Source organism: Convolutriloba macropyga, chromosome 1 (genome assembly GCF_964194025.1).
Source record: "Convolutriloba macropyga chromosome 1, txConMacr16.3, whole genome shotgun sequence".
Taxonomy (NCBI): domain Eukaryota; kingdom Metazoa; phylum Xenacoelomorpha; order Acoela; family Convolutidae; genus Convolutriloba; species Convolutriloba macropyga.
The window spans coordinates 39,153,481-39,174,255 of record NC_134468.1 but is presented as its reverse complement, the minus strand read 5'-3'; the positions used below and the strand labels follow the sequence as shown (position 1 = coordinate 39,174,255).

At 34.5% G+C, this 20,775-nt stretch overlaps 1 protein-coding gene across 1 annotated transcript in view; it reads left to right on the top strand.

The window, feature by feature from the left end:
• LOC142338723 (uncharacterized) overlaps positions 1-20,775 on the top strand; it is a 56,510-nt gene that overhangs the window by 31,983 nt on the left and 3,752 nt on the right. The window contains exon 3 of the mRNA XM_075388609.1: positions 18,813-18,965. Coding sequence (XP_075244724.1) covers positions 18,813-18,965 — 153 coding nt within the window. The remainder of the gene's footprint in view (positions 1-18,812; positions 18,966-20,775) is intronic.

The window sequence follows — 20,775 nt, the reverse complement described above, 5'->3', positions numbered from 1 at the left end:
AACAAAACGGCCTGAGGAAGTTTATTTCAAGCCATTTTTAATTAAAAAAACAACCGAATTTTGAACGATTCGGCAATATTTCTGGCCAAAAAATTAGATGAGACAATTCGACAACACTTTTTTTGATTTTTAGAGGTAAAACCGACACTGCCATTACCAACTTTCGTTTCCATTTTTAACATAACGTTAGGCAAAATTGGCATAAATTGGGTAAGTAAACGGAGAATGTGAACAATAGCAACAAAAATTGTAAGGAAATTTTCACAAAACCTTAAAATTCTTACTCTGTGGCTGTGGAAAAAAACGAACTGCAAAAAATATTTCTAGTTATATATATTACACTGATCGGGCTTATGATACCGCTCACAGTCCTCTACGATGAATGTATCGATTGGGGAAAATTGACTGGAACAAAAACTGTTTGGGTAAATAGTTCCTGCTCCCACCAAAGTGGGCCGGCCGGAACAATTGCTATAACTTATACAACAGAATGTTCCTAAAGTTTTTAAATGGTAGAAAATTAACCAAAAGTAAAATTTTAAATTGAAGTGCTAACGTTATTTGGAGCGTTTAAAAGCTTTATTTACCAATTTTCGTGGCGAAAGTCGTTCGAAATATTGAAGTTTAAGACCTTGTTTTTGAATTGGCTCAATTTGGGAAGTAATAAAAGATTCAAGTTAAAAATCACAACTTTTTCTTCACATTTTTTTTATAATATATTTTCTAGCGACGTATCTTAAGGAGTTTTTTTCAATCAGGTACATTTTATGATTACCCGCCATAGCACTCGGAAACGTTTAAAGAGTAGTTTCACCGAAAAGTGACAGCATTTTCCAGACTATTGTTTTGACATAATTAAGGTAAGAGATCGTGCTCATCAATGTTTAATAATGATAGTTTAAATTTACTCAAACTTTCAAAAAATTAGTCACTATTATACACGATACCTATGTTTGATCAAGCTTGAAAAACAGTATCCAGCTGTTTTTCACTTCGTCCCTACTGTCCACTGTCCACTGTACGAAAAATGTACAAAAATTGGTTACGTAGTTCATGAAAATGAGCAACAAATTTATGCATTTTTTTGTTGTGCACAGTTAACGTACCGACTTTTTATACGGTTGTGACTCAAAATGAAAAAATGCGAAGTATTGTGACTCTCAAATGCTCCCCCCCCCCCCCCAAAAAAAAACCCAAGTTCATAACAATTTTAAATTACCATTTTAACAACAATTTTTCAACACATTTTTCACTTTTTTAACAATTTCAAAGTACAGATCTGTACAAACTGCCCCAATTAAAATAGCCCAGTATTGCACGGAGAGAGGGAGAGGGTGTAAGAAGTGGTAGATAGACATGAAATGCTTGTAGCCCGAAAGGGAAGCGAATGGGCGAAAGAGAGCGAGAGAGAAGAGAGAGCAGTGGTGTGTTGTGTTGGTGAAGCCAAGCCATTCATTCATTCACACAGATGCCAATTCTGTCGTAATGACTTAACTTAAACTGGTTAGCGAGTTATAAAGAGAGAGGAGAACAATAGAATCGAATTAGGGGAGGCAAAGCGCTCAGATTTAACAGAATGCTTTCTGCTCTTTTATCCCAGCCTACACCACTAATCCCCCTCTACTCTACATCACGCAGACCCCAATCATTACCTCTTAAGCCACACGCGTGCTATCTGTCGAACGCTCGCTTGACCGCCGAAACAGTTCCTACAAACCGAAAAGTATATGTGCGCCATCCATTCTACGTAGACGCCACCGTTCTTTGAAACAAACAATTTTGTGTTTTTTTTCTTTTTCTTTTCTCAGAGAAAGAAAAAGTTTTAAATTTGGTCCTTATAATCATGATTGACATTGTTCAAATTTGTTTCGCAGTTGAAAAAGTAAGTTTTTTGTGACCGCCGTTCAATTATACTGTTTAAGTTTAACTGATAACAAAAAAAGACTCACAGCATCGTTTAACAAGTTTTTTTAAATTAATTAATAACAAGTTTAACAAGTTTTCAGCAGATAAACACAAATTAATGATTCCAAAATTTAAAGTAAAACGTTAAAACACAACACTCTCATGATCGGCTGTTTGAGACAGTTATATAGGTACTGTAAAGGATGGCGTAATTTGTTAGAAAGGAGTTTATGTTTTGTTCTGAATTAGCGTTATTGCGATGGTATGCCTAATGGTGTGTATGTGACTCAAATGTGTTTGTGTGTTCCAAACAAGCCCGCGTGTACATTGCGAATGCTCCCAGAATATATTGTTAGTTGATGTTTAGAGGGATGATGTGTGTAGGATATACAGGAGTGCATGAGAGAAGAGAAGAGAAGAGAGAAGGAGGGGGTATAAAAAGGCAGTTGTTCGTTCAATCGAATTTAATCTAAATTTAATCAGCCTGATGAATTGTGATGGGAATTAAAAGGCCGGATTAGCGATTGACTTCTCTCTCTTTCCCTATTCTTTTCCCACTAACTGTTGTTGGTGTTGTTTTCTCCTCACTTCTCTGCTCCTTTTCCCTCTGCCGTTTGATGCAGGAACGGGGGTGATGCGCTACTGCTCCTGTCAAAAAAATGCCACCGGGCTGTTAATATGAGTTGAACAAATTGAAAACTAAGGATGAACTTTATGATCAATTCATTAACCGGGGTGGTTGATGATTATTATGAAAAATATTACAAGATAAACACTTTTGTAAGATATCTTCAGAAAGTCTTTTTTGTACAAGTTTTTCCCCCGCTGACAGAGTTGAAAGAATTCATCATTGGTTTTTGTTACTCTGATAATACATACCATTATTAAATAAATTGACCACTGACGACAGACTTCGATCATCCGTATATCACGTAGGCATAAACGTATACAAAATTTAAATGTGACGTAAATATTATGCGAGTGTGACGTAGGTGTATTGAAGCTCAAAAAATCTTAGATTTTACACTATACTTTAAACCATTAAGAACTTTCGAGTTTCAATAAACGCGCAAGAAACGTGACTGGGAGTAGCTTCAGTTATAGTTTGTATTAGACTACTGATTTTCGAGGTATCGGGTTATTTATAAATGAAACGAAACTGGATTATCGAAAAGCTGCCGCAGTCCAATGTGCTTAATTTATAAACATATGTTATTTTTGTGTCTTTTTTCAGCCAGTTTTTGATTTTTTTATTTGATATAGTTGTGTTCTGGTAAAGTACTGTAAAGAAAGTTTTGTTTTGTTTTTGCTGTCTCGTATTGTTTCAATAACTGACTGAAAAATCACATACTTCTAAAAAGTTCAATAATGTACCTATGAATTGTAGGGAGAAGGCAAATTCCACATACTATGTTTCACATTAGTCGAAACCTACAAAAATACCATCCAATTGTGACCCAAAAAGGAGTATCAATGGAACTGAAAGGTATCAATGGAACTGAAGTTAAAATGAATTTCGACGGATATTTGTTATGAACAATACAAAATGAGGGACTGCTCGAGTGAGAAAGTAATAGCTGCAAAATATTCTTTCTATTTTGATGCCAACTACTTGGGTTTTTTTTCTGAGATCAATGATGGCAAATCCCATGAATTCCTTCGACAGTTATCAGTAACCACGTGAAAGGGAGAGTAAAGGAAAATCAATGTACACCTTTTACGACACATAAACTTCAAGTGTTAAAGTTATTAGAATTAGTTTAGAATTTTTTTTAGGATACTTCGCGTCTCCACAGTAGGCTTCTACAAGACAGCCCACTAGAAGTTTAACATTTTGTATGAAACAACTGTTAGTTTTTTTGCTTGTCAGTTTGAAGATTGAAGTTCTTTAGGGAAAGAAATAAAGTTAAATAAATTTATTATTATTTTTAGCCCTGTGACAAAAATGTTCCTAAGATTTGCACTTGAGGACAAAAAGCAAGAAGTTCTGTTGCTATTTCGTTATGTCGAGTTGGTGCCACTAATTTAAAAAAAAACACATCAGCCCACTTTCAGAAATTTCTGTGTAGGCAGGCAGCTTATTCGATTTTCAAAGAGTAATCAATTGAAGGTATTTTGTGTTGGTTTTTCGTCAGGATGTGTCAAATTCTGCGTATAAAACCAAAATTTCATTGCCTTATTAAACTGTTTTATACAAAAACTAAACCATGTGCCTTTAACACCATTCGAGAAATCACTATGTTAAAAATATCATTATTTTCTGATTATATTACTATATATTAAATCGTTATATTAATACCAACCATTATATTAAAGAGAACTGTCATCAAATATAACCTCCTTGCCTTGCGTGTAATGTAATTTAAAAAGGTGAATTAAATGAACAATTATTGAAGACGGCTTCAATATGCTGAAATAAAAAATTTAGCCAACAAAAGATTATTGTTCCGACCCCTCTTGAGGGGTGAGGACCTATATACTCAAATGGTTTTTTTTGTTCATACAATTTTGACCGATCGATATATTCATGGTACAGAGTTGTGGGTGGTATCATTAAAAAGACCCTCCAGCGTAGAATATGGAGTTAAAAAGATTTTTTTGAATTTGTTATTTTGCAGGGAGTTAGCGAGGCTTGAAGTTGTGAATAATAGACGAATTTCCATTGTTTTTATTCACATTTTCTGGAATTTTGACTAAAATTTTGTCAGTTTTGCTAAAAACTCCAAAAATTGTTAACAATAGTACTGTTGATTTTACTTTTGGAGACAATTTTGACTAAATATTTCAAAATTCAGCCTTTTTCATCAAAATTTGCCCGAAATAAGCTTTTTAAGTCCAGTTCGATTAAATTTGCCGGACGAAAACACCCAAAAAACAACAAACACACTCTTTGTATACTATAAAGGGAGCCAGTTTTACTTCCACTTACATTGAGAGTAGTCTAGAATCCAAATGTTGCCGTTTTTGCTAACTTTATGATTATCAAAAGCGCAGCAATTATTTTTGATCTTTTAACTAACAGATTATGTAGATCTAAAGCATTCGAAAGGCTTGAGTGTTCTATATGGACGAACCGCAATAGCGGGGCTGGTTTTGGTCCAATCTTGGACTGTTACAATCGAAAAAAATTTCGGATTATGATCATTCGGTCTTTTTTTTAGAAAATGAAGTCGAGTTTTTTATGTTAATTAAAGAATAGAACAATTTTTATCAAAGTTGACTGTTGATAGATCCAAAAGGTTTCCTAAACAGATCCAATTGAAAATATCTATTTTTTCTTCGAAATATTATGGTCGTTTTGATTTTTAAAAATGTTTGCTTTTAATTGAACAATGGCGTATTGAAAACGGCCACTATTTTTCTCTTAATTTGGTCAATTTGTAACTTAGTGTCAGCAAAGAAAGAATGCTTTTTCCTCCTCTTCTTTCTATTGAATCAAATTTTAATTCTTTTTTGCAATATTACGCGTTACGTTGTGGTTTTTGGCTTTGATACTACTAGATTTCACATTTTTTTTTGGTTTTTAAGTATTAGCCACTTTTTCACGTTTTTTTCTTTTTGTGTCACACTATCGCATTTTTGACAGTTCACATATTACATTATTGGCAATTGAAATAAGGCCAAATTGAACATATAAAAGTCCTTAAAAGCATAGTTTAAGATTTCAACGACTTCGACATTCCTTTCTTGAAGAATTTAATTTATTTTTTTTACAATTGTCACTAACTGTCGTTCTCACTTTGTCTTTTTAGTCGTGTGAAATTACCTGGATAATGGCAACTTTCAATGGCGTTTATGATGGAATAAATGAGTCTTTATTCTGATTTGAGTAGATAGCTGATGGCTTTCATGACCTTGAAAACAATTGTTTTCAAAAATAAAAAAAAATTAACGTTGTTTTACTTCGCATTTTTGTTCTCTTTGTCTATTTGTTTGCCAAAATTTTTATTTACAGGTCACATATGACTTTATTGTTGTGGAGGGCAGGCGCAAATTACACAATCTGATCTTTTTTGAAGAGCTCGATATGAATTTAATGGCTTCGACACGGATTTTTCGCACAAAAAGTAAACCATTTTTTCATTTCTGTCTCTATTTAACGTTCTTTTTGTAGGAGTAATACATATTCTGAATTCTTACAGTTCTTAAGCGCTTACTTTGGACAAAAAGACAAACTTATTTAAATTTGTTAGTTTTGTAGCTAATGGCTTTCATTACTTTGAAAATAATTGTTTTCGGAAAAAATTCAAATTATTTTGCCTTCTTCTTTTTTTTGGTCTTTTGTTTACCTCTTCTCATTAATGAGGTGGCCTATACCACTGTTTAGCGTTGAAGGAAGTCTCAATTGAACATATTTTGAGGGGCCACATTTGACTTTAGGGCTTCGACTGCGTTTTCTTGCAAGTTTTAAATGAAATTTTTTGTCTTAATTTGTTGTTCTTTTTGTAACCAAAAAATCATTGAAAAATAGTTCATTGTTTTCAATTGCCATATAATGGTTTTCCTTTGAATTAGTTGTTTTTTAAAACCCTAAGCCAAATTTTTTATCTTACTTTATCTTATTCTTTATCTTCTGTGATGCCTAGTCTCGTTAAATACAGATCTAAAATGACAGTATTGTTGTCGAGGGTAGGTGCAGTTGTACAAAATTTATTGTTTTTTTAAAGAATTTGTTTTGAATTTACTTGCTTCAACAGAGGTTTTTCGCACAAAAAGTAAACTAATTTTTGATTTTTGTCTAAATTTAACTTCTTTATGTAGACGTAAGACATTTTCTTTAAAATTGCAGGTCTCAAGCGCTTCCTTTGGACAAACAGACAAACCTATTTAATTGTCCCGTTTTGTAGCTAATGACTTTCTTGAATTTGAAAATATTTGTTTTCCAAAAAAAGCAAAAGTGTTAATTAATTTTGCCCCTTTCTTTTTTTGGTGTAGTTGTTGCGTATTCTCAATAATGAGACCCCGCTTTTTTTCCACATTTTGGCTTTTGAAGTGCCCTATTTTGAGGGGGAAATTATGGCTTTAAGGCTTCGACAGCGTTTTCTTGCAAGTTTCAAATGAAATTTTTCTGTCTCTGTTGTTATCATTTTGTAACCACAAAAATCATTAAAGACAGGTCTTAGGATCCTGCTATAAATGCATTTTTGATCATAAATACATTGGATGTTTTCAATTGCCATCTGATGGTTTTCATTGCATTGAATTAATTGTTTTCAGAAATATATGTTCGTTTTTTTAATCTTTGCTGTTTTTTTGTCTGATTGTTACCGAGGCTTTTTATAGCGTGTTTCCATATCTTTTCTAGTGAAATAAGGGTAATTTTGTTCGGTTTCAGTTTTATCCGACGCTATTTTGGGTTTCTGTAAGTGTTATGTTTGGACATAAAGTCTTAGATGTAATTAACGCTTCTTGTTATTGTTGTTTGATTTTGTTCCTCTTGGCTTGTACTTGATTTTGTTCCGCTTTCTTAATAATGACTGATCTCATCAATGTAATTAGGCATTTTTGCTCCACTGAGTTGTTTGCGTTTGAGGCGATCTTTGTTCACATACATTTTTTTAAAATATTTGAATATCTGTTCGTATTTTGTAGACATTTTTGCCAAAAATGTAGATGAGCGGTGTCGGAACTTGATCGAACGCACATTACCGAGCCTCCTTGTTCAATATCTAAATTATAATGTTCATTATTGATTTTCAAACGCCTGTGACGAAATATTTCGAAATTTTTGCTAGAAGCTGCTAGTTAATTGATAATGGATAAATTTATGAAGATTTGCATCCATTGACGCATTTTGCGACATTATTTTATACAGTATCACATTAGTCTATACATTATTCAACTCTTTCGGGAAGTATTTATCATGAATCTAAGTTTTTAACAAAGTTTTCTTATTTTGATTAGATTATAGTTGTGAAACATGTACCTATTTCAATGGTAGAAATCATTTTCACAAGGAAGGTGTCGTTTTTTAATTTTGATTTTTTTTTAATTTAGCAAAGAAAATTTTCTTTCAGACAATTTCAGGCATAACTTAATTGAGAGCAATTACCACTTGAGAGCAATAAAAACCTTTTTTTACCAATGGGAAAACTGGTCCAGTTTCAGTTTCAATATTAACCAAGTCACTGCTAATATATTTCCAGATAGACTAAAGCTTGTCGTCCATAGCTATAAACAACAACGTTTTTATTTTATTCTTTGAAATCTCTCAGCATCTTTGAAACTAATTAAAAATAATCTGTGACTGAACAAAGTTTAGAATTAAAAAATCAAGTTGAAACGAAATTTCTATCTAAAGATATCTGAAGAAAAATAAGAAAACTTCAGAAATTATAGCAAAGTACTAACCTTGGGTTATTTCTCACAAGTTTCGATTTAAATTATAATGAAAGCATAATCGCTAGGCATGTTAGAACTGTATAAGCGTTTTATTAAACAAATATTGATTTTGATTAGTAATGACAGTTCTGACTTTGTCTAAACTGAACGGATTTAGAACTTTTAATGAAACTTAAATATTTTCAGCTCAAATTGGAGATTAATTACCAAATTAGGGATAAACTTAATTCAACCATGTGTTTTTCTGAACTTTTTCGCATAAGATTATTTTATAAAAAGAAATTGGACTTGATCATGTCTCTATTATTTACTTTTGCAGAGTATATATACCGCTTGATTTTTGTAGATTTTCAGATTTTCTTTTCAATTTAATTTTGTAAGTGAAATCTCTCCTTTCTCTTGGTAAAACAGAGAGTTCGTAGTTAGATTTTGGCTTGTTTTTGATGTAATTTAAACAGCAGACATAAGTACTAGAAGTTAGCTGGTGTAAGTTAATTTCTTCTAAGTGTAGGATTTTGCCCGTTTTTCTTTATAAGTTAGTTAGGGCAGAAGGTCTTTAAGAGAATTAAAGTCGTGAATTTTGAAAACATTAAAATAACTAATGTGATTATTTATATCAAATTTTGCATGAGTAAGCATTTCCAGCAAGTCTATATACGCAAAAACTCTCAAAACTTTTTTTAAATGTTGCTAGTTTTGTCAGAAAACTTATAGTGGAAACATATTGTTGGGGTTTTATTTATAGCGAACATGACTTTAACTCATAGAATCTCTTTCAGTGTTTTTTGTGAGTCAATATCTGATTTCTGCATGAAAAAAGAGAAATGTTGAAAGTATAATGTTAATTGTTTAATGTATGGAAAGATATACGTACCTCATCCACGTGCTGATTTACATCTTGGTTATTTATGAAATGAGTGAATGCAACAAGGAGCTAACATATGCTATTTATACTAGATTTGTCCCCAACTTTTCATATTGTTATGTGTAATATGATGACCCTTGATCTTTTAGAGAAGTAAATTATCAGAGTAAATGGCTAGTTAAGATCGGATGTCAAAAGAAGTCAAGGAAGTTATAAATTAAAGGTGATCACCATGAATGTAAAAGTGCGGTAATTTGTGGTAATAAATATGGACTGAATTTTTTGTTAATCGCCACAGTTGTCAACCATTATTTCTAATTTAACTATTTGATTACAAGATTTGTCTCTGCGTTCCCATTAACCGACAGGTTATGGGCCTCAGACCTTTTCTAATTTAATTAATCAACCCCCATCGTAAATAGAAAAACGTTGTTGCTGCGCCTCTTTGCTACATAAGAGGATCGCTGAAATCACTGAGGGAGGAAGACAGAGAAGACAAGGAGAGACAAGCCTTGTAGTCACGAAGTTGCCAAGTGAGACCAGAAGAAGCAAGAGTAAGATGCTTGTGTAACTGGTTGGGAGACTTCAGTTGTGGAGTTGAAAGCTTGTGTGGCTGGTTGGGGGACTTCAATTGTGGAGTTGGAAGCTTTTGTAAGTGGTTGGGGGACTTCACTTGTGAAGTGAGCAGTTTTGTGTACCTGGTCGGGGGACTTCAATTCTGGAGTGCTAAGTGTGTGTAGCTAAGCAGTGGATTCTGCTGGTGAAGTCAAGAGTGAGTGGAGCTGTTGTGGGGGATCAAAAATGAGCGCGGAGGTTCAATTGTATAACAGAGCTGTCGGGGAACCAGGATTGCTTAGTAGAGCTGAGAACAGCTCAGCTTAAACAACTGTTTCATTTTCAATTGTGTGTGCTGTGCTTCTGTAAGATACAAGTTTGGTCGAAAGACACAAAAGTTGGTGGTAAAACATTTCTTAATTAGGACTAGGATTAGGGTTCGAGTACATTATCCTCGGAGGGTGTTGGTATCCTCATCGTGCTTAATCGCGGCAGAAAAACCCTGGCTCAATGTCAAAGTCCTGCTTTCGATTTGGTCAAGGATACTACAGAACTCGAACAGAACACCAACTTCTAGATTAATTTAGTCGACCAAATCCTTTTTGCTTAGTGTTTTTTTCCTAACAAGTGCTACCATATTACAACAAGTGCTAACCTGGTGCTATAAAGCATTTTTTGATACACAAACATAACGAATCACCGCTTCGTCGCCCTATAACACAGCCAGCAACAGGCAACAGATTCAAACACGCGTAGAAAGGAAAGCAGTTTTGATCTAAGTCCGAACAAGTTTTTTTTTCAGAGCCCGAATCTTTTTACAAAAGAATATTTACCTAGAGCAGTACTAGCTTAGAAAAACAAAAGACATAGTAGGGGCAGCATAACTCTTTGGTTCAGTAGGGAATAATTAAAGCTAATTTGTTAATTTGAGCCGAACGGAAAGTAAACGAAAGTAAGGCAGACCTAACAATGAGCTCAAAATTAGAAAGATTGGTATTCAGTGGGCGTGAAGATGATTTCTTGTATTTTGCTGAACAGTTTGAGGCTCGTGTCCACTCTTTAAAACTTGGTAAAGTTCTTAGTGGAGAAGCCACTTATCTAGATTATGTGCCAGCTGTTAGAAATAATTCTTCAGAGGAGCAACGTAGGCAAGCTATAAAAAGGGGAGGGAAAAATTAGAAGAGAAAAAGAAGACATTGTGGTACGAGTTAGTTCAGGCTTTAGACAAAACATCAGTTCTTTTTCTTAGACCCTATAAGGGTGATGGCACTAGAGCTTGGGATGTACTGTGTAAACGCTTCAAAAATTTTGAGAGACCCCAGCTACACAAATTGATAGCGCAATTAACTAGCCTTAGGAAGACTTCAAATGAGAGTATAGTAGATTATCTCAGCAGAGCAGATGATATGCAATACAACTTAGTGAATCACTAGTGAATGAAGGAATTAGTGATAAAATGTTTGTCTCAATAATTCTAAAAGGGCTCCCAAAGGAATATGAAAATTTCGCAACACTCGTGAAATACAGCAAAGACGAGAAAACTCTAGAGGAAATAAAACGAGATCTGATAAACTTCGATAATGAAAATCTAAAAACCAAAACAGAGAGCGTATTCTTTAATAAGGAACGGAAATGTTTCAACTGCCAGAAAATGGGACATATCGCAAAAGAATGTAGGTTTAAGAAAACGATTCCTGAACAAACCAAAGCTTCTCAAATGAAATGTTTTAAGTGTGGTGAGCACGGACATATAGCTAAATTTTGTAGAAAACAACAGAAACATGAGAAAAAGTTTGTAAGTCAAAGCAGGAGAACCAACCAGAGGGGCACGCAAAATTTAGTTGAAGAGCAGAGTTTAGAAGAAGAAGAAGAAATCTTTTCCTTCTTTCAAAGGTCGGAAAACAACCTTGCAAATGAGCTAGTTTTAAACTCAGGTGCTACCAGTCATATAATTAAAGATGAAAGTTTATTCATAGATTTAGACAGGAGTATTCTGGTACCATCACTAATGCAAACAGCAGTAAAAGTTCAATATTGCGAAAGGAACAGTTGAAATTAGGGTTTTGGATTCCAATGGTTTTGGCGCGAAAAATAAGATTAAATAATGCGTTGCTTGTTCCTAACAACACAAGGAACTGATATCAGTGTCAAAACTAGAGCAACAGGTAGTGAGGTCGTCTTTGGTGGGACTTTAGAAGTACGAACTAAGAACGGAACAATTTTCCCTTTCGAGGAGAGAGATAGTTTTTTTATCTGGCACAACATTGATTACGGCGAGCAGTGCAACTTAGCAAATGGAGATCCCCTTAGTTTGTGGCATAAGCGTTTGGGTCATAACAATGTTGAGGACATATACAAATTAAAAGATCACGCAGTGGGGCTAAAAGTAAACCAGCATGATTTAGCAAACTGTGAAATATGTCAGCTAAATAAATCAAAGAAACTTCCAGTACCAAGAGACTCAGGAACAAGAGCAAGTGAAGTCTTAGAAATTGTTCATACCGACATATTAGGGCCCATCCAACCGGAAGCAATAGGGTTCGTGGATAGTTTTAGCAGATATCAGAAACTATATTTTTTTGAGGTCAAGGGACGAGGCCTTTGAAAAGTTTGAACAGTGCTTTGCAGACATAGGGCAACCAGGAACCTTAGTTTGTGACGGTGCAGGGGAATATGTGTCAAATGACATAAAACAATTATGTAGACGAAAAGGCGTTAGACTTGAGTTCTCGGCACCGTATACACGACAAGAAAACGGAAAGGTTGAGAGGAATTGGGGGACAATCACCCCAATGGCTAGATGTCTTTTAAAGCAGTCAGGTTTAGAAAAAGAGTATTGGCCATATGCACTTTTCATGGCAAGTGAGATTAAAAATTTTTGTTTCCATTCAGGTATTCAGAAGACACCTTTTGAGCAATGTACAAGAAGAAACCTAACTTAGAATCAATCAAAGTGTTTGGTTGTTCAGCTTTCGTTCATGTTGAAAAAATTTTTCGTGGTAAGATTGATAGAACTTCTCAAAAAGAAATATTCTTAGGGTCTTCAGACCATAGAAAGACTTATCTGGTAGGTATTCCAAATGACAAAGGGGTCTTTAAGGTTAGAAAATCTCGCAATGTAACCTTCAACGAAAACGAAATGTTTATTGAAGTCAAAGAAAAGAAGGAGGAGATAGTCAACAAGCATCATTCAGATGGTGATAGAAATTTAAACCCGGTAGCTTTCCTTGGTGAAATTGTTAACAACGAATTGCTACCTAAGTCTATTGATGAAGCAATTAGGGATAAAAACTGGTACGAGGCAATGAAGTTGGAATACAACTCATCAGTGGAAAACAAAGTTTGGGAACTGGTAGAGAACAAAGGAAATAAACCCATTGGTAGCCGCTGGCACTTTGCTCTTAAGTTTAGTCCTAGTGGGGAGATAACAAGGTATAAGGCAAGATTAGTAGCAAAAGGATTTAGCCAAGTTCCAGGTCGGGATTACAACGAAACCCACTCACCAACAACACGCCTCTCAACAATTCGAGTACTGATAAGCTACGCAGTATATAAAAACACCAAGTTAAAACAAATGGATATCAAAACAGCATACTTAAACGCTGACATCGAAGACGAAATCTTTATGCAACAGCCCGAAGGGTTTGAAAAGTTTGACAAGCAAGGAAATCCGTTAATTTGTAAGCTGAGGAAAAGTTTATATGGATTGAAACAGTCCGGTAGAAATTGGTACTTAACAATCAAAACTTTTCTCAACCAATTAGGTTTCACGCCGGCTATTCAAAATGAATGTCTTTTCATAAAGAAAGGAGAAAATGGTATAGAGGGATTAGTGTGTCTTTGGGTAGATGATATGGTGATATTAGGATTGCAGGAAGACTTTTGTGAAAACTTTAAAAATAAAGTTAGTGACCAATTTCAAATTAGCAGTTATGGAGATCTTAGCTGGTTCTTAAATATCAAAATTGAGCGAACACAAAACGAAATTATGCTAAGCCAAGAAGCATATGTAGAAAAATTACTAGAGAAGTTTAACATGAGCGAATCAAAGACACTGGAAACACCTTTAGATGTTAGCCTGAAACTATCAAAATTAGATTCTCCAGAAATAGGCAGCAATGAGCATAGAGAAATGCAATCATGTGATTATAGGCGTATAGTGGGATGTTTGAACTATTTGTCATTAACAAGTAGACCAGATATTGCGCACGCAGCCAATTTATTGAGTTCGTTTGTTGAAAATCCTGGAAGGCGACATTGGAATGCGGCAAAAGGGTGTTTACGTTACCTAAAAGGTACAAAATCAGAGAAGATGCTTTTTAGAAAAAATGAGAAACTGGAGTTAACAGGATTTTCAGACTCAGATTGGGCAGGCAACACAGACATTAGAAAAAGTACAAGTGGTTTTTGTTTTAAACTTAATAATAGTTCAGGTGCAATCAGTTGGGCTAGCAAGCTACAAAAGTGTGTATCTACTTCAACAGCTGAGGATGAGCTTAACGCCGTAGTAGAGGCCAATGAAGAAGCAGTACATTTAGTTAACCTATTACGAGAATTAGATGTAGAAATCCAGCAGCCAGTAAACGTCTTTGTAGACAACCAAGCTTGTATTGCTCTAAGTAAAAATTCGATGAATCTCGGAAAGACAAAGCACTTTTCATTGAAAGTGCACTTCGTTCGGAATTTAGTCCACAGTCGACTATTAGAGCTAAACTACTTACCTACCGATCGCATGCCGGCAGACACACTTACAAAAGCATTGGGGAGGACCAAAGTATCACTTTTTTGTGATGTCCTTCTCGGAACAAACACTTAACATGATAAGAGGAGTGTTGAAAGTATAATGTTAATTGTTTAATGTATGGAAAGATATACGTACCTCATCCACGTGCTGATTTACATCTTGGTTATTTATGAAATGAGTGAATGCAACAAGGAGCTAACACATGCTATTTATAATAGATTTGTCCCCAACTTTTCATATTGTTATGTGTGATATGATGACCCTTGATCTTTTAGAGAAGTAAATTATCAGAGTAAATAGCTAGTTAAGATCGGATGTCAAAAGAAGTCACGGAAGTTATAAATTAAAGGTGATCACCATGAATGTAAAAGTGCGGTAATTTGGGGTAATAAATATGGGCTGAATTTCGTGTTAATCGCCACAGTTGTCAACCATTATTTCTATTTTAACTATTCGATTACAAGATTTGTCTCTGCGTTCCCATTAACCGACAAGAAACATACTCAGTTCACGCTCTTGTTATGCAATTTTCTGGTCGTTTATACAGTAAGCTTCCAAAATTCTAAAGGTAAATCCACTATTCCGCAGACGTCTTTCGTATAATTGGGATCCACTGGAATATATATCAGGCTTGCAGTCACTTTTCCAACTGATACTAAGATTTTAATGAGAATGCCTATCAAATTATCAATTCTTTTTTACGAGAAGTTTGTATAAAGGGTCATAGTGTTAATACGTATGTGGAAATAAATCATCATTTCAATTTTTGATTTTCCAATCAGAAACTTTTGTTTTCAACAGCTTTCAATCTTCAACTAAACAATGATTTTAGGCAAGAATTTAACCAGCTTTGAGATTACAATCTGAAGGATTTGATTTCTGTTGTTTTTTGGTCCTCTTTGGACAATATGTTCTTCTTGCTTGGCAAGTTTAGAAAACAATAAGCAGCCAAATCAGGGGGTTGATCTTAGTTATGCCAATATAGTAAAGGAAACAATATATCAATTTATCCAAAAATCAGTTAAATGCAAAAAAGAGCTCATTTTTCAAGAGCTCTCTGTTTACTTGAGGCAATTTAACCATCGCTCTTACTGATTTCTTTCCTTTCATGATCGGAATTTGTTGGCAAGATTATCAGATTATCACCTAAATTTTTGTTACTTTTTTCGTTTAATTGACTATTCCATGTTACATAAATGCATATCACACACACACACAAACAAACAAACGAATATATATAATAAGATTAGCATCTTTCGAAAAATTTTGCATTTCTGAAATGAAGTACGAATCAAGGGCTCGTTGCCATTATCTAAAAGAGTTGATTGTTCGTATTTTATTACAACTGATTTATTTCATCAAACTTATCAAAGTGATAAAAAATCCAGTATCCAAAAATTTGTCTTTGTCAAATCAAGAACAAATCTTCCATGGGTTACTTTGCGGTGTGTTTGATGTTGCAATTGCATAACCTTGCTAAAAGTAGGTTGAATTCGTCTCTTTTAACTGTATATCCGGAGAGCATCAGTTGTCTTGAGGTTGTTTCCTCGAAGTTTCAGACATGAGGTTGCTGCTTGCATCAGTTTAATTTGAAAAACATAAGATTACGAGTTCTATTTTTCAGTAATTGAAAAAAGCATTTGGGAAAGTAGTTGTTACGCCATGGTTTAAATGAGGCATGAAGAATTCCGCTTTCTTCATCTGTTTGAAAATTCACACGCTAATCCTATAATTTAAAGTTCTGCTTCAAGTGATTTTTCGCTGCATATTGATAATAGACAGAAATTTGAACGAATCCGTTCAATTTTATGTCTAACATCAATATGCAGCTTAAGAATTGAAATTTGATCTGCAGCCAATATAAGAAACTATTTTTGTTTAGGATGGTTTTCATCTGCTGACTTAGTTCCTTTCTACTTGTTGGGGACTGAACCTACGGTGAAGATTGATTTTAAAGAGCTTTTTTTACATCGTACCCAAAGGTTCGCCATTTTTCAAAAAGAATAATTCATTGTGTCGTTTTGTGTCTCTATCTGGTAAAAAATTCTTTTCAGTCCTTCTACCAATTTAAATAGAAACAATTATTTTTTTATCGCCCGGTACCGAACCTTCAGAGTAGATCAGAGCTGGAGCAGGGTAATTCCAGCGTTAGGTGCGCTGTCAGAGCTGGAACAGAGCTCCCCTGAGAACGAGACCTTTCAACTCTGGGTCTTGTCTTAACACAGTAGGACACAGAGTAGGTCTATTCTGGAATTTGCCTTGACAGAGTAGAACCCAAAATAGCTCTATTCTGGATTCTCTATACTGATCACGGTATAAAACTAAATATATTGCTCTAATATATTTATTTCATGAAAAACAATGTTTGAAGTATTAAATTTATCTTAAGAAAAACCATTCTAAAAGTATTGCAAATGAAAAAAAACCAACTGCTGTAAAAAAAATTATTTAGCCTACCGTTAGTGCATGTTTCTGACTCAATGGAGGAACTTAGACAGCTTTCCCTAGAAATCGTCATGTAAATCAAATTTTCTTCTTAAGTTTACCTGCATTTTCTTTCAGCTGGACCCCTTTGGTTCTGATGAAATCCATCAGACTCTAGATGAGCCTCTGATCAAAATGTTGCGTTTTTTGTTGCCTCTTAGCAGAGCCAACATTTCTGAGCTAGCTCTGTCAAAAGTTGTCCCAGAGTAGGTCTGCTCTGTCAAGAGTTGTCCCAGAGTAGGCCTGCTTTGGGCCCAGCTCTGTCAAGGAGAGCCCAGAATAGGGCTACTCTGGGAGCTCTTCTGTCAAGGGCAGCAACACTCTACTCTGGAGCTACTCTGTTAAGCGTAAAAAGTGAAAGTGACCTGATCAGACTCTGATCCAGCTCTGGGAGTTTCCCTGAATTTATTATGTTCCAGTTCTGATATGCTCTGGAGGTAAGGTACGGGTTAGTAATAATTATTTCTTTCCAAAAGTTTTCTGCCGCGGTGTTATTGGCGAAGTTTAGAATATGCAAAGACGACGAATGCATTAGGTTATTTGCTGAAATATGATTCTGTTGATTTGACCACTTTTTTTGCCAGAGAAAATGCATCAATTAATTTTTTTGTATGTGATTCAGGTCTTTCATAAATCAAGAGCGAAACACAGCTAATAAAAAAACCTAGAGAAGTAGACATGTATTATAAACATGTCTTAACTTCAGATCTTTTTTGTTTTGTCAGATGGAAGATTATGAGCAACCGCACGTTACTCATCCTCATTTCTTGGGTTTACACTACTCTCTATTATTTTTTGCTTCATTTAATTTTTGGGACTGTAACCCAGGATTCGCCCTGTCTTCTTGATGTTTATGAAAGTGGTCAACATCTTTATTACATGACTTTCTAATGGTCTTCAATGACTTTGACCACCTTTGTTTTCAAAAAATTTATGTGAATTTTTGAGTTTCCCGATTTTGCTGTTTTTTTAATGAATTTGCCTTTAAGTCAAAAATATTGTCTAAAGTAGATACAGTTTTTTTTGTGATAAATTTTGTTGTACGTAGCTGACCGTTCTTATAAATTTGATACAAGCTGTTTTAAAACAAAATTAGTTGTTTTTTTGGAGTTTCGCTTTCTATTTGATGGTTTGTCACTAATTGGCTCTAATTAATTCTTGTGTACAGGCTAAACCATAAAAATTTTTGGATCTGCTTAACGCTGTCAATATGTGGATATCTGGTTGGTAACTTGTTTTTTCTAGTTTTGCTTTTGCGTCATGTGCTTTCATCTACCGTTATTTCTAATCTATCGGCACATGATTTGCTGAATATCAAAAGCTCCTTTTGCATTTAGCCAGATAGTCATGTCTTTGGTTCATTCATTCCTTTGTATTATAATTCAGGAGATGTCCTGTTATTTTTGTTATTGAAGAGGAACTTCATAACAACCCCTAAAACTTCAAAGTTTGACAGACAGACACCTAACATCTTTCATGCATTTTAGCGCCTATTTAATATTCTGAATTCAATTAAATTAAATTGTTTAAAGCCTGATTTAGAACTAAAACTTGCTGGTAACTTTTCAGTGAGTGGTATTATGACAATTAGACAGGTCACATGGGTCACTTTTTAGCCTTGATTTGGCCTTAGTGTGGTGACAGACCGTCAAAAAGGAGTCAGATAAACTTGAACCATCCTAACTTTGTGTTTATCTGTTTCTACTATAAATCTGCACATTTCTGTTTCTGGAAAAGAGTATCCGATCAATATTGATAGTACTGTAGTTTTTCGATTTTGTTGTCTCATCTTAGTAAAAACTTACTCTAATGACTCCCATGTTTCTGATGTATTTGAAAATATTACCCTTTGTAACGATCATGAAGAAGGCTTGATTTATTTCTTAAAGTGTTGATGTTTGTTGATTGTTTCTCCAGGTGCGACAATCCTGTCAATATTCCCTCTCAGAAGGAGACATGTGCACGTGTTGCTCATGTCCATAGGAGTGGTTGGCTGCTTTCTTGGTATCTTTGCCATTGACACAGGCCACGTAGAAACAACTGTCCTCATTGTTGCTTTCACATGCATTGGTTAGTGCACTTTATCAACAAAACATTCAATTATAGAGAAACTTGACTATCCTTGAGTGAATTTACTGAAGTGTTGCCCCGCAAAATGGACAAAAAATTGAACAACAGTGGCATCGCACGATTTAATGTTTTCTTTGTTTTCGCTCTACGTTGACACTACCCATTGCAAACTCATTAATGGAACGAGAAAGGACTGTTTTTGACAGTAGTGAAAAGATCACCGAACGAGGTACTGAAAAGGTGGCCAAACAAATGCCTTGGTTTCAAAAACCCAACGAACATTCAACAATAACGAAACAAGATTGCTCAATTTAAGAAATCGCAAAAATTTTACCTTTAAGCCTATTATCACAAAAAGTGTTCATAAATTGATAGGTAACTTGTACAAAATATTATAGAATTGTGGCCTCTTTTAAAGAACTCTTTTTGCATTCATTTAGAGATCTTGTCCTCATTTAGAGAGACCAATTTTGACCTCGCGACAAAAATGTCACAAAACCTAACAGCAGTAACCTCAATATGATTTCCCGCGTTTTCACTATTAACTTCATGTTTCACTCCTATCATTTCAAATCGATTATTTCGCCAGTCTATCATACCACAAAAACAAAAAACAGTAAAACGGCAAAAATCCAAGCTTTATTGAACTTCAAATTTCAAAACAGAGAAAAAAGTCATAAAATCAAATAATAATTGAAAAATTAGCCCCAAAAAAATTAACCAACAATTTTTTAAGAAAAATTGTACAGTACAAGCACACATACAAAAAACACTTTCGTTTATTTTAATCAAGACTATAAAATTGCTTGAAAAAATATGGGTGAGCCTGAAGATGTGGGTGCACAAAAATGTGTGCCTCAGTAATTCAGTAACTCAAATTCAGTAACTCAAACTTGCCCTTGCAATAACTAGTAACTACTGCCACAGGGGATCAAAAAAGAGAAAAAAACAGCCAAATTCAAAAGAAAAATTGGTAGAAAATAAATTAGATTTGAAATAAAAAAATTCCAGTATTTTCAAATAGTACATAGATTTTCACATTCCAATATAGATGCGAAAGAAAAACTGCGTTCCATGCAATTGAGACATTTAATTATTCCGCACAAACTTAGGCACACACAATAATACGTTCACAAACATCTATAGCATCTATGGTTCACCTTACATAAAGCTGTTTCAGACTGCAATACCTTTCGAACGTGAACAAAAATTTCGCATGTGAACAAAAACTTTTGATAGTGAAAATTTTTTCAGACCTTCGTTTTTCTCAGTTTTAAAGAAGTTATGATCAAAACATCTACTCTTTTTTCTCGGCTGATATCTGAAAACCATTTTTCCAACTTTTTTCTCCCCCTGATATAAGTGTTTATTTGCTCGCTCACTCATTACTACACAGCGGAAAGAGTTCGGAAAACGGCTGGATGTAAAAACTGACCGTCTTCGCCGACGTGCTGAGGCACAAACAGAAAAAATCCACCAAAAGATAATGAATAAAACAAATGACTTTTCGAGACAAATGGAACTAATCACGCAACTCAAAACTATTTTTCGGAGATTTTTTTGTGCTAAGCTGATAATATGTCTTTTGTTAAAGCAGGCACTAAACATCTGTTAGAGATTACCTAACTGCAGAAACTAGTTCCCATTAATTGCAAAAGTTAAAGTAGCCAAAAAATGTGGAGGAAATTTGATTGAATGCAATTGTTGGCGCCACTTCAAATGAGCCACAAAAGCCATCAGACATCAAGAAATTACTTTTGAAACTGAAAAAACTTAGAATTTGTCAAAACTGAAAAATGGTCAAAAATGA